Source organism: Rana temporaria, chromosome 5 (assembly GCF_905171775.1).
Source record: "Rana temporaria chromosome 5, aRanTem1.1, whole genome shotgun sequence".
NCBI classification, from domain to species: Eukaryota; Metazoa; Chordata; class Amphibia; order Anura; family Ranidae; genus Rana; species Rana temporaria.
Window position 1 is genome coordinate 335,045,761 of NC_053493.1, and position 13,432 is coordinate 335,059,192.

At 41.6% G+C, this 13,432-nt stretch overlaps 1 protein-coding gene across 1 annotated transcript in view; it reads left to right on the forward strand.

Annotated features, from left to right (window-relative positions):
* The window catches only part of C5H8orf34 (chromosome 5 C8orf34 homolog), a 363,446-nt gene that overhangs the window by 131,728 nt on the left and 218,286 nt on the right, over window positions 1-13,432 (forward strand). Inside the window, exons 4-6 of the mRNA XM_040354371.1 lie at window positions 3,282-3,410; window positions 3,679-3,707; window positions 12,828-13,000. Coding sequence (XP_040210305.1) covers window positions 3,282-3,410; window positions 3,679-3,707; window positions 12,828-13,000 — 331 coding nt within the window. The remainder of the gene's footprint in view (window positions 1-3,281; window positions 3,411-3,678; window positions 3,708-12,827; window positions 13,001-13,432) is intronic.

Consider the following 13,432-nt stretch of genomic DNA (forward strand, 5'->3'; position numbering starts at 1 on the left):
TTGCGATGAGCAAAGTTCTGCACATGCCCAGTGAGGTCCAGATTCGTGCGCGCATGCGCAGTACGGCCGGCCCTTCATTTGCATGGGGTCATGGCTCATTACAATGAAGCACGCCCACTTCATTCCCACTTGCCATAACCACGCCTTACGCCTTGGAATTTAGGTTAAGGATGGCGCAATTTTGTGCGCAAATGCGCTGAGGATACGGCACTTACGACACCAACTTAGGGCGCCGTAACTTAAATGACATAAGTTAGGTAATACTAAATTTGCACAGCCTTCACAGCTTTTTGAGAATTTGGCCCAATGAGATTATTGGACGAATGATTGTCCGTTTTTTTTTTTTTGGATGCTAATCTCCATATCAGAAATGAATAGGTTAAAAAAATGCAAAAATGGTAGTACGACGGAATAAAAATATGGAAGTGATGCAATGTGTTGGATTGTATTTGTATTGTATTTTTGGACGAAAACTGTACTGTTTAAACCTAAATCGCACGATCTCGTATCGTACGAGAATTGTTTTTCGCATTTGTTCATTTGGGAAATTATTGTGCAATCTATTTGAAAGCGGTATTTTTTGTACGATATTCTGATCGTGTGTATGGGGCTTTAGAATTACCAAACTCTAATCATAAAATCATGGCACTAACAAGGGCAGAGGTGTCTGTTCCCGAATCTCAAACAACTGTAGATGTGAATTTGCGAAGACCTTTAAAGTTGCATTTCAAAATAATTGTACAGTAATATGTGATGGTACCGCATACAAGCTAATTTATTTTTAATGTCTAGGTAATTTGTGTCCAAGGACTAAGATTAAATAAAGGAGAAAAACTATTTTAAAAAGGCAGTAGTATTTTTGGACCTGAAAACCACCAGTTTCTCTAATAAAGGATTTTGTAATATTATTTTGCAGAGGCGTCTAAATTGCCTGAACAAAAACTGGATTACATGTTCCTAGAGGGATTTATAATATGTGTGCGTGTGTATATTTATATATAGAAATTATAAAAATTAAAGTTTAATGTAGATGTAATTAAATTATAAATGAATGATATATTGTTTGCTAAAGCACCAAGGAGGGAATTCAGTACAGCAAATACAACACTTTTTGGCATTTTACAAAACTATTTAAAATAACCTGTGCCTAATTCAGGAAAGCCTTGTGACAGTCTCATTTGCAGTTCTAACGTATATGACTTTAAGAAGCGATCGCTATGGCTGCGACAAATTCAAAAAGAATAACCACCAGTTTGCAGAATAGGAAACTGGATGTAAATAAGACCAACGTTGAGATGGCATACAGAAATGTGAGTGCTCAGAGTGGAGGAGCATGTATTTGCTGGCAAGCTTTCATAAATGTGACTGGTTCTGGAACAGGGCTAGTGGGATGCTAAGATGTCAGTGGCTTTGACTGTCCTAGCAACCGGTGACTTATCTCCGATCACTTTCAGCTGCCAACCAGGAGATTCCCTAGCCATCAGGGCCTGTAGGAGTTGAATGAAGCTGCCCACCAGTGCCATCTATCAGTACCCACCAGTGCCACCTACCTTTGTCCACAAGTGCCACCCATCACTGACCACCAGTGCTGCCAATCAGTACCTCATTGATGCCACAGATCAGTGCTGCCTATCAGTGCCACCTTCAATGCCACCTATTAGTGCTGCTCATCAGTGCCACCTATCAGTGCCCATCAGTGGAGCCTAATCTGCGCACATCAATGAAGGAGAAAAATTAGCTGTTTTCAAAATGTTCTAACAAACTATGAAACTGTTTGTTTTCAAAATTTTCAGTCTATTTTTTTTTTTTTTTAGCAAAAAAAAAAAAAACAGCAGTGATTAAATACCACCAAAAGAAAGCTCTATTTGTGTGAAAAAAAAAAAACATGATAAAAATTTGGGTACAGTGTTGCATGACCGCGCAATTGTCATTCAAAGTGTGACAGCGCTGAAAGGAAGGGGGCTTAAGTGTCCAGTAAGCAAGTGGTTAAAAACAGCATATTATACACTCACAAAATAAAATGTAAAAGAGCGCATATAGTCTACAAGAAAGAGCCCACTCAACACACAACACCGTCACAAGGAAAGGATGGATGAGCAGGGCCAGCTGAGAGGTTTAGACAGGTGAAGAGTTGGGCTGGATGCCAGAAGTCTCTGCTGCTCCTGCTCGGCTCGCTCAATCCCAAGCACATCACTCAGTGGACAATTGGCTCCTGTAAAAGTGGTGTCCATGGTCGCCTTCCGAGGACTCCTCCTCTTCTTCAACTAACCCCCACAGGCTACTCGTTCTGGTTTAAATAGCCCCCACAAGCTCCAAAGCATGGAGCGGGGGCCGCAAGGCAGACGGACAGTGTGCTGGGTGGAAGGGAAACTAGCAATGTACTACGGTAACACCTCTGTTACAAAGTGATCAGGGAGTAGACATTTCTGCCATTCTGCACTCTTTCACATTTTATTTTGTGAGTTTTTAATAAAGCCCCTTGATCCGTTTACTACACCAAAGGTCTGCGCTGCTTTCTCCCTTCCCTTGCTTTTGGCATGACAGAATTCTAAACTGTCTATAATGCTCTTTATCAAATTCAGGGTAGGTGTCATACACAGTTGTCACTTTCTAATGCAATACTTGTTTCCACCTTTTGGTACATTTCAGTGCTGCTGATCGCCTGCAGCCTCTGTCCAGCCACTCCATGTCTATATGAGAGGGCACACCTGGGCACTGCCCAGGGGCCCCAGTTGCATGTGGGGCCCCTGCACTTTTCCCAAATCAGCTGGCCCTTGAGCCCACGCTGTCCCAAAATTGGGGGCCCAATGATGGCACTGACAGTGATGGATACACAGGGGAAGCAGTCTGCCTCCTACCTACGTGATGTCTGTTTACCTGCACTGTCATCATTGTAGGGGCCCCAGAGCATTACTTTGCCCAGGGGCCCATGATGCTATTAAGACGGCCCTGTATGCATGCACCCACACCATAGCTGCATGGCATTTCTCAGGGCAGGTTTCGTGAAGGTGGCAACAGTGGAGCATGCCTGTCTAATGTGTGTTCAAATGTCTTCATCAGGATGTAGGCACAGAATGTTGTCACCCTTTTACAGGCAGCGCCTTGCAAAATTGAAATTGTTTATAATGCACAATGCTTTAGCAAAATAAATGTAATTTGGTTATTGGTTACATCTACATTAATAATAATTCTGATCTGTTCCAGTTTTTTTTTTTTTTTTAACAAGAAGGGTCTCTTCTGGTTTCCTTTAGAGTGTTACAAATAGTTTTCTTGTTTTTCAGTGCCCAGGTCAATTGAACACCCTAGATGGGATTGGAGGACAAAACCAGAAAGTCATGATTTTGATGAATTAAACCATATCCTTCAGGAAAGCAAAAAGCTGGGGAAAGCTTTGGAGAACCTGTCACGTAGTAAGTAGTACCAAATCTGACACTTATATGTATTTATAAAAAAAAAATCTTGAACATTGTTGGGGTTTGGAAGAGAGACATTTACTTATCTGTGCATGTGTGTGTATGATTGAGATACAGTATCATTTATATAATTTCATTTTAATACTGCAAATGTTTGCAATGTTTTTTTTTATGTTATTCCTGATGCTTTACATTTTTCACAGCATTATAAGTACCCAGGGATGAAAAATATTTTGACTAATTTTATTTGTATTTTGTTCTGTAGGTATTGCTGTTTCAGATGACATTGAGCAGGTAATATAAATATGCTTTACTCATATCCTAAATAGTACAGATGCAATGCATAATACCCCCCCCCCCCAAAAAAAAAAATCTTATTTATTTATATACTGTCTTGAGAGAGCAAATTCATCAGGTGAACTGCAAATCAGATCTATACAAGGGCCTGGGCCCCATTTGGTCACCCAAAGGCTCTGGAAAATATATGAAGAGTAATTACTGTATTTATTGGCGTATAACACTCACTTTTTTACCCTGAAAATAGAGGGTAAACTGTGCCTGCGTGTTATACGCAGGGGGCTGTGGAAAGTTTTTCCCCTGCAACTTCCCTCTTGAAGTTAGGGTGCGTGTTATACGCCTGTGCTTGTTATACGCCGATAAATACGGTATGTCCAAATCTATTTTGCGTCCAGTGTGAACCCTCATTGGCTGCTTTGCCTTTAAATAACCTTGATTTTATAGAAGAGTCGCCACTGTGAGCAGAAGTGCCTTTCAAAAACAGTATTACTGGGCTTATCAAAGCTACAGTACATTGCATGCCTACATGCGAACCACCATGCTGTATATGCCAGGGCTGCTTTTTATTTCCAGTTTAACATTCACTCAGACAGTCAAACAATATTCTGCTTAAATAATTGAACTATTTTATTGGGATGAACCAACAATGGATTTTCTGGTTCAACAATCCTGTGTTGGTTGCCTTGGGCAGTATTGATGTTTTCCCTTTCATTCATATACCAGTTTGGCCTTTTTTGCAGTCTGGTAGTAATCTGTGTTCACTTCAAAGATCAGAAACTATCCACACGTAGAAAGGAGGCACATACTGCTTGTAGAACTTTAAGGCTGCTTTCACACTGAAAGCGCCCGGGCGTCCTCTATTTTTAGCTGTGCTTTATCGTAGTTTATGCGGCACTTTTCGGCCGCTATCGGGGCATTTTTAAGCCCCGCTAGCAGCCGAAAAAGGATTATAAGCACCGCTACAGCGGCGCTTTGTCGGCAGTTCAGCAGCGCTGCCCATTGATCTCAATGAACAGGGGCGCTTTAGGAGCTGTAAGTTCAGTGCTCCTAATGTGCTCCAAAGAAGCTGCTGGCAGGGCTTTTTCCGACGCCCTGCCAGCGCACCGCTCCAGTGTGACAGCCCTCGGGCTTTCACACTGGAGTGAATGGAGCGGCTCTTTCAGGGCGCTTTGCAGGCACTATTTTTAGCGCTATAGTGACTGCAAAGCCCCTCAGTGTGAACAAGGAACTCGTCGAGGAAAACGATGTGTCTTTTCCGACAAATACCTTGGTCGTGTGTACGAGGCCTGAAAAGTCTATGCACATATGCGTAATCTCCATCCAAAAAATCCCAAGGTCTAGAAAACTAGACCTGTCGTGCATAGAATCATAAAATAGCATAGATGAAAATAAAAAATAAAAAGTGTATATATGTTATATATTATTGTTTATTTATTAAAGTGTCAAAAAATGAAATTAATGTTAAAGTGTGTATGAAAATAAGATCGTGAAGATGTGTTATAATTGGTACTAATAATGCTGGTATTGTCCAAAACATAAGGATCCTGGTCACCCGAGTCATCTACATGTCACCATTAGGAAAATAGACATATTACACAAAAATATATACTAATGTAGCAAAATGCCAACATGTATAACATCTGCAATATCCAAAAAATCCAAGGATGATAATAAAGTCCGGGTGATTAAACCTCTTGAGGCTAAATTTGCAAATGTGACAAAAATTAGTACTGCTGAATTATATGGACCAGCACGTATATAAAATAAAAAAAACACTTAATGTAGAATAAAATCACTATTGACACATAAAAACATAAATAATGAACATACACTATGTAATTTGATACGATAGACATCGCCGTGCTGTCCCCTCCCCTACGCGTGACGATACAGGAGGTATTGTATCTTGTTCAGATCAAATTTCCCCCCTGTATCGTCACGCGTAGGGGAGGGGACAGAATTATGATTTTTTTTAATGATTTTTCTTTTACTAGTAATGGCGGCAATCTGCGATTTTTATTAGGACTGCGACATTATAGCGGACACATCGGACACTTTTGACACATTTTTGGGACCATTCACATTTATACAGCGATCAGTGCTACAAATATGCACTAATTACTGTATAAATGTGACTGGCAGGGAATGGGTTAACACTAGGGGGCGAGGAAGGGGTTAAATGTGTGCCCCGCATAGTGTTTCTAACTGTGGGGTAAGGGGACTGACTGGGGGAGGTGACCGATCTGTGTCCCTATGTACAAGGGACACAGCATCGATCTCTACATCCTTGTCTGTGTAATGGCCGATCGCGGGTGCCTGGCAGCCATCGCGGCCGCCAGGCACACGCATCGGCACTGCAGTGATGCGGCGGGCACGCGCGCCCCCCAGTGGCCGAAGGAGCGGAGGACGTCTATAGACGTCCTCCCGGCAATTGAGAGCCACCTTGTGGCCGTCTTTTGCCTATAGCCGCGATACCAAGTGGTTAAGGACTGGACTGTTTACCACTATTATTTATTATGCATACTTTTGCACCTTGTGTTATGCAATTTTTTTGATGCAATTTATATATTTTTTAATCATTATTTATATATATTTACTTGTACTATTTGTTTGCACATATCTACATCACTTACTGGACACATATCCCCCTTACTTTGTATAGTGGTGTGTGCACTTTCATTATATTAGCACTGCGTTTTGTTAATTTTATTTAGTCATTGGCACGATTTAGCTGATAGGAGTGGTGGCTCGCAGGATTGTTGCATTTTTAGATGAAGAAGCTCTATCACTTACCTCACTCCCTGCTTCGATTGGCTCCAGCGATCTCCTCCTCCACCCAAAGCTCCGGTCTGTGAGCAGAGCTTAAGGGCTCTTTCACACGGAGCGGATCCGTAATTGATCGGCTCCGTTAGCCTGTTTGGCTCAGCGGGGATTCCTCCGTAATCCCCCCTGAGCTGTCGGCGGACAGGGCGGTCCCCGCACACAGTGTAGAGACCGCCCTGTCTCTCCTCCCCTCTCCCCTATGGGGAATCGGATGAATACGGACCGTGTGTCCGTATTCATCCGATCCGTTCTGCCGGACTGAAAAAATTAGGGTTTTCTTCTGTCCGCAAAAGCGGATCTTTGCTGACGCGGATGGTTGCGGACGTTAGCGGATGCATCATCCGCTAACGTCTGCAATCCCATAGGGATACATTACAAGTCCGTAAACGGACTTGTAATAAACGGACTGTTTGTCCGTACGTGTGAAAGGGCCCTAACTGTCATCACCTATAATACAGGGACATTAACCCTGTATGTTACACTGAAGAGGTTGGAGTGCAAACATAGTCACTCACAACTTACAGAGCAGGCTACAGGGGCTGGTTGCAGTGCTGGAGGGAGCCTGCGAGAGTGAGTAGTGAGGTAAGCTGTATGAAAATAGAGAGGGAGCTCAACAATGGCTGGCAATGCCTATGCAGTGACATCACCCATAAGCCTCTTATGGCCCATCTGTTGCCGGTGCTCCCTCTTCTCCCCTGTAGCCAGTGCTGGATGGCACAGGGGTGTCAGTCACGTGACTGGAGTGGTCTGAAAATAGGTAAGTACTGTATATGCACCTTTCTTCCACATGATAGTAATCATAGTAGTGGGGAGTAATGGGGAGAGGACAACTTTAAGATTAGTCCAGAATTCTTCTTCATTTTTCACAGATCTGACATGAATTGGAACAACATATAAATCTATTTTAAAAATGGTACCGCCATTTTATGTTTTTTTTTTTTCAGCAGCATTTTTATTTTTTGATCTTTTGTTTCATACAAGTTGTTGCTAGATTGCAAGACTAAACGTTATTTTATGTAAATGCTGTTCATCTGTTCCTGTAAAGCACTGAGTAACTAGTTATTTTCAGATTATATTTCTAGTATCTCATTTTGCCCTGGTTAACAAATGATTCACATAGAGATCCTGCCCGGCCTGCATTGGCATGTTGCAAAATTCATAAATATCACATTTTTGTTAAAGGAGTTGTAAAGGTTTGTTTTTTATTTTTGAAATAGGTTCCTTTAAGCTAGTGCATTGTTGGTTCACTAACCTTTTCCTTTGATTTTCCTTCCAAATGTTTTTTTTTCTTTGTCTGAATTTCTCACTTCCTGTTCCTCCTCAGTAAGCTGTTCTGGCTGACTAACCCCCAGCCAGAAGGGCTCGGATGATGGGGGCAAGCTTATTAACCTCCCTGGCGGTATGATTCTGTCTGGAATTACATACCAAAAGCGGTATATTTATTTTGCAAGGAAATTTGGCGTTTTATACTGTAGGCCTGTAATTTTTAGAAATAACTCACTTAAATCTGACCAAGCAAGAGTCTTGTAGGCATCCCGGGTATGATTTTTTTTTTTAAAACAAAATTATAAATTATAATATAATAAATAATTATAAATAATTATAACAAATAATAATATAATTATAATAAAAATTATTCAATAATGTAATCAACTCAAAATCACTGAAATTTGCTCAGTTGCAGAATTGTCGCTGTCATTATTTATTTATTTTTTATGACGAATTTCCCCACAAATCGCTATCGCACATTTCTGCAAGTGATTATAATTTATTATCGCTGTTTTCTAGCTGATCTAAAACCATTTTTGACATAAAGGGACACTTTTGGACAATCTACAGTTTTTAGGCAGAAATGACATTTTTTATTTTTATAAAAGTACATGCAGGACACTGGGCAGACCACTAGGGACAAGGGGGGTGTGTATTTTTTACATACAGTACTGTAATCTATAAGATTACAGTATACTGTATGTAAAGTGTTTGTTTACTTTTTTGAATTTGGCGCCGTTCTCCGCTCCCGTGCGTCGTAACGTCGCAGGGAACGGAGATCGGCGGCACACGGGGACTGTGAATCGAGCGAGGAGGTCCCGCTCGCTCACACAGCGGGGTGGCATCGCTGGATCCAGGGACAAGGTAAGTAATTTGCCTGTGGATCCAGCGAAAGGTAAGCCGCGCCGCTGCACGTCCACCCCGAGTGTGACTCGGGGATACCGATTTTAGCATTGAAAACCAACCCGAGTCACGCTCGGGTTTACCGTCAGGGGGGTTAAGGAGAAACAGGAAGTTAGAAATTTAGACAAAGAAAAAAAAACATTTAGAAGGGAAATCAAAGGAAAAGTTAAGTGAACCAACAATGCACTAGCTTAAAGGATCCTATTTAGAAAAAAAAAAATGAACCTTTACTACCCCTTTAAGGAAAAACAAAGCAATCATTTCCCAGCCAATTGAACATATTTTAGGAGAGGGTCTTCTTCCTATCCTTCCTCTACCTGAAGACTGAACTTCAAACATCTCCATCATCTCATCCCCCACAGACACCACAGACATGACGTTTTGTTTCACCTGCCCCTTCCTTTTATATTGTAAGCCCCCACAAGCAGGGCTCTCCAAACCTTCCTGTCTCGAATTGTATTGTAAGTGTACTGTCTCCCTTTTATTTTGTAAAGCAATGTACAAACTGTTGGCGCTATATAATAATAATACAATCAGTCCAAATGTTGTAAAGTCAGTGCCTGAGTCTCGGCATTCCTGTACATATACACTGTATATGATACCCTTGGCCAAATGTCATCAAAGATAAAAGCCTTGCTGCAGCAAAGTTAAGGACAGGGCTTTGGATGTCTGAAATATAACATTCAGCTCTGTAGAGTTCTGGCGAGAACATAAACCAATCACATTAGCAGGGAATCAGAATTCTGAGGACATCACTATAAGGAAACAGTATTTGAATTCTTTGTCAGTTTTAGAAAATCCTAGGAGAATGCAGATTGAAATAGGAAGGTAATTTTAAACCGTTATAATGCAGAAACATTTACACATTTCAGCCTATTCATTTGACAATAACTTTACTATACGATATGTATGCCACAATAAGTAGCATTACCTTATGATATGTAAAAATGTATTTATTTTTAGAAAAAGGGCCCTTCTTTTGGTAGCGTTTCCTTTCTAATTTAAAGTGATTGTAAACCTAATGTTTTTTGTTTTTTTAACCACTTGTCGACCAGCCGCTGTCATTATACTGAGATAGGTCGGCTCATTACCGCAAATCGCCGTAGGCGTACATTGGCTCCTCTAAGAGCCATAGCAGGTGGCGCGGGTGCACGCACGCTGCACGGTGGGGCACCTGATGCATGTGGCCGATGGCCCCCATTTTCGCGGACCACCCACGATCACGGGAAAGACAGCCAAAGCGGGTATCAGTCAATGTAAACAGACAGATCCCCATTCTAAGGCCTAGTACACACGAGAGGATTTATCCGCGGATAAATCCTCTGGCGGATTCTGATCTCATGGTTGTACTAACCATGAGATCAAAATCCCCGCGGAATTCCGTCCGCGGTGACGCGTCGTGCCGTCGCCGCGATGATGACGCGGCGACGTACGCGACGCTGTGATATAAGGACTTCCACACATGCGTTGAATCATTACGACGCATGCGGGGGATGGATTCGGACGGATTGATCCGGTGAGTCTGTACAGACCAGCGGATCAATCCGTTGGAATGGATTCCAGCGGATAGATTTCTTAGCATGTTAAGAAATTTTGATCCGGGGGAAAATATCCGCGGAAAAATATCCGCTGGATTGTACACACCAGGGGATCTATCCGCTGAAAACCGGTCCGCGGATCAATTTCAGCGGATCGATCCTCTCGTGTGTACGGGGCCTTACAGGGCAGGAGCGAGAGATCTGCTGTTCCTAGTGATTAGGAACAGCGATCTCTCTCCTCATCCAGTCAATCCCACCCCCCCACAGTTAGAAACAACTCCCAGGGAACACATTTAACCCCTTGATCGCTCCCTAGAGTTAACCCCTTACCTGCCAGTGACATTTACACAGTAATCAGTGCATTTTTATAGCACTGTTCGCTGTAGAAATGTCAGTGGTCCCAAAAAAGTGTCAGATCTGTCCACCCCAATGTTGCAGTCCCGCTACAAATCGCTCCTAAATGATTAAACTTGACAGATAGTAACCCACGTTTAAAACGTCCGTTTTGCTGCGTTTACATGCCGCGCTTAGCGGCGTTTTGCGCTTAGAGGCGTTAAAAAATATATATTTTTATTTTAATATATGTGCACTCAACTTCTTTGGTCAACCACAGGGAGGCCTGTTTTGTGTGGAACCTGTCCTGTTTAACCACTGTATGGTCTTGGCCACCGTGCTGCAGCTCAGTTTCAGGGTCTTGGCAATCTTCTTATAGCCTAGGCCATAATTATGTAGAGCAACAATTCTTTTTGCCTTGGAGAGCCTTGGAGAGTTCTTTGCCATGAGGTGTCATGTTGAACTTTCAGTGACCAGTATGAGAGAGTGATGACACCAAATTTGACACACCTGCTCCCCATTCACACCTGAAACCTTGTTAACACTAATGAGTCACACTGGGGAGGGAAAATAGTTAATTGGGCCCAATTTGGACATTTTCACTTAGGGGTTTACTCACTTTTGTTGCCAGCAGTTTAGACATTAATGGCTGTGTGTTGAGTTATTTTGAGGGGACACGGTTATAAAAGCTGTGCACTCACTACTTTACATTGTAGCAAAGTGTAATTTCTTCAGTGTTGTCACATGAAAAGATATAATATATTTCCAAAAATGTGAGGGGTGTACTCACTTTTGTGAGCTACTGTATATAGATTAAATCCGTGGCAACAGTCTGGGAGTATGTGTCCATCAAATATAAAGTAATGAAAAAAATCTTTGAGTATCTTGTCTAGCTTGACCAGATGTGAGTATCGTACCCTCAGAGATCTAATAGATCTTTGGGATCTTTCAGCAACCGTCAGGACAGCCCAGCCCCGATTTGGATGTCCAGCCATGGATCAGGATCAGGGAGAGAGGCTATATTACCAGCATCTATCATTAGAGTGCTGTGATGAAGGAACATTCCAACAAAGAAGGAAAATCTTCCCCCTAAGGCTATATTATTCATTTGTCCTCTACATTCTAATATGCAGACCAGACCTGGTTTAATAAGGCTCTGAGGAAACATGTTAGCCGAACACCCAACTTTTTATCCTATGTTATGGGCACCACATAATTTTTTTTTGCATTACCGTTTAACCAAGTGATATGATTTTATTCTAGCAACATTTCTGAATAGAGTAAAACCTTGGATTGCGAGCATAATTTGTTCCTGAAGCATGCTTGTAATCCAAGGCACTTGTATATCAAAGCAAATTTGCCCATAGAAAATAATGGGAACTCAAATGATTTGTTCCACAACCATTTATTCATAAGTCCTTCAGTTTATAGTCCATATAAACAGATGATGGCAATCCGATTGTCGTGTAACCATAAAATGTCCATCCACAAATGGAAGCCTCCACAAGGGGATTAGAAGCAAAATCAAGCAGGAGCTACTGAGTATACAAGAGAAGAGAGGTGCCTCTTAGTGTAGCAATATGGTTACATTTAATGAAGGTACAACATTTAGCAACTTACATGGTTGATGATTAAAAGAGTCACATGAGTAAAAGCTGTCTGCAATCTTGATCAAGAAGACTACCCTGCAGTAGAGCAATCTGAAAGCAAAGCTTGAAGCGCTTGTGGAGCACAGCCTGGATGGGATGACATCAATGGCGGTGAGGAGAATAGTCTATGTGGACATCTTTACCCCGGATGCCTGCATACTTGGATGTGTCTGTTTTAATCATCAACCATCTGAGTTTCTTAATGTTGTACCTTCATTAAATATAACTGTATTGTTACACTTGAAGGCCTCCTCTCTTCTCTTTTATACTCAGTGGTGACATGACGCTACTCTTATATCAAGACATCGCTTGTATATCAAGTCAAAATTTATAAAAAAAATTAGCTTGTCTTGCAAAACGCTCTCAAACCAAGGTTTTACTCTACGTAGTATTTTTATTTATACCATTTTGTTTTAAATAAACCTTTTAAAGGATATATGCAACAGGCTACACGCCTTCCATTTCTTTTTTCTGTTTATCGCACACAATTCTGACTGCTGTTTGGGGTCTTGGCCACCTCCTACTTTTCTTGTTTTAACTTTCACGTTTTAAGTTTGTAAATGCAAAGCCTACTCAATATATTCCATATGCTCTTTTACTAGGACACGCGAGCATTTAACTCTTCCCTTCTAAGACCATGTGTGATTGGAGAATGGGTGGGACGTGAAGACAATGACATTGACCCTTTAGCTGCTGAAATGATACAACCTCCTATACCAAGAAATAAAAACGAACAACGGGAAGTAGATGAAGGCAGTGGCAGCCCTGCTGGAAGGTGAGAGAAACATGTCTATGAAAATTGTTCTATTGCACTGTACATTGGTGTCAGAAGAGCTGGTAAGGGGAATACAGTAATCATTGTGAACACAGTGACCCTCGGTTTCTGAAAACCAATGAACCCACACCCTCACTCCCTAAAGTGCAGACATACCTGAACCTGACACTTTGGCGCTTCTTCTGAAATGCAAAACTGATGGCTCTTATAATAGAATCTCTCTGGGGCTTCAGATCATCAATCTACCCTTACAGTTCAGATTAACTCCAAATCAAGATTCCCTAATGGATTCTTAAAATTGTAAATTATTAAAGCATCCAGCTGCAAGCATAACAGCTTCACTGTTGCCATGTAGAGAGGGTGAAGACACAAAATATAGTGGAGAAATGCTCATGCTGAAAACAAAATAAAGTCACTGGGTCATGGGACTTA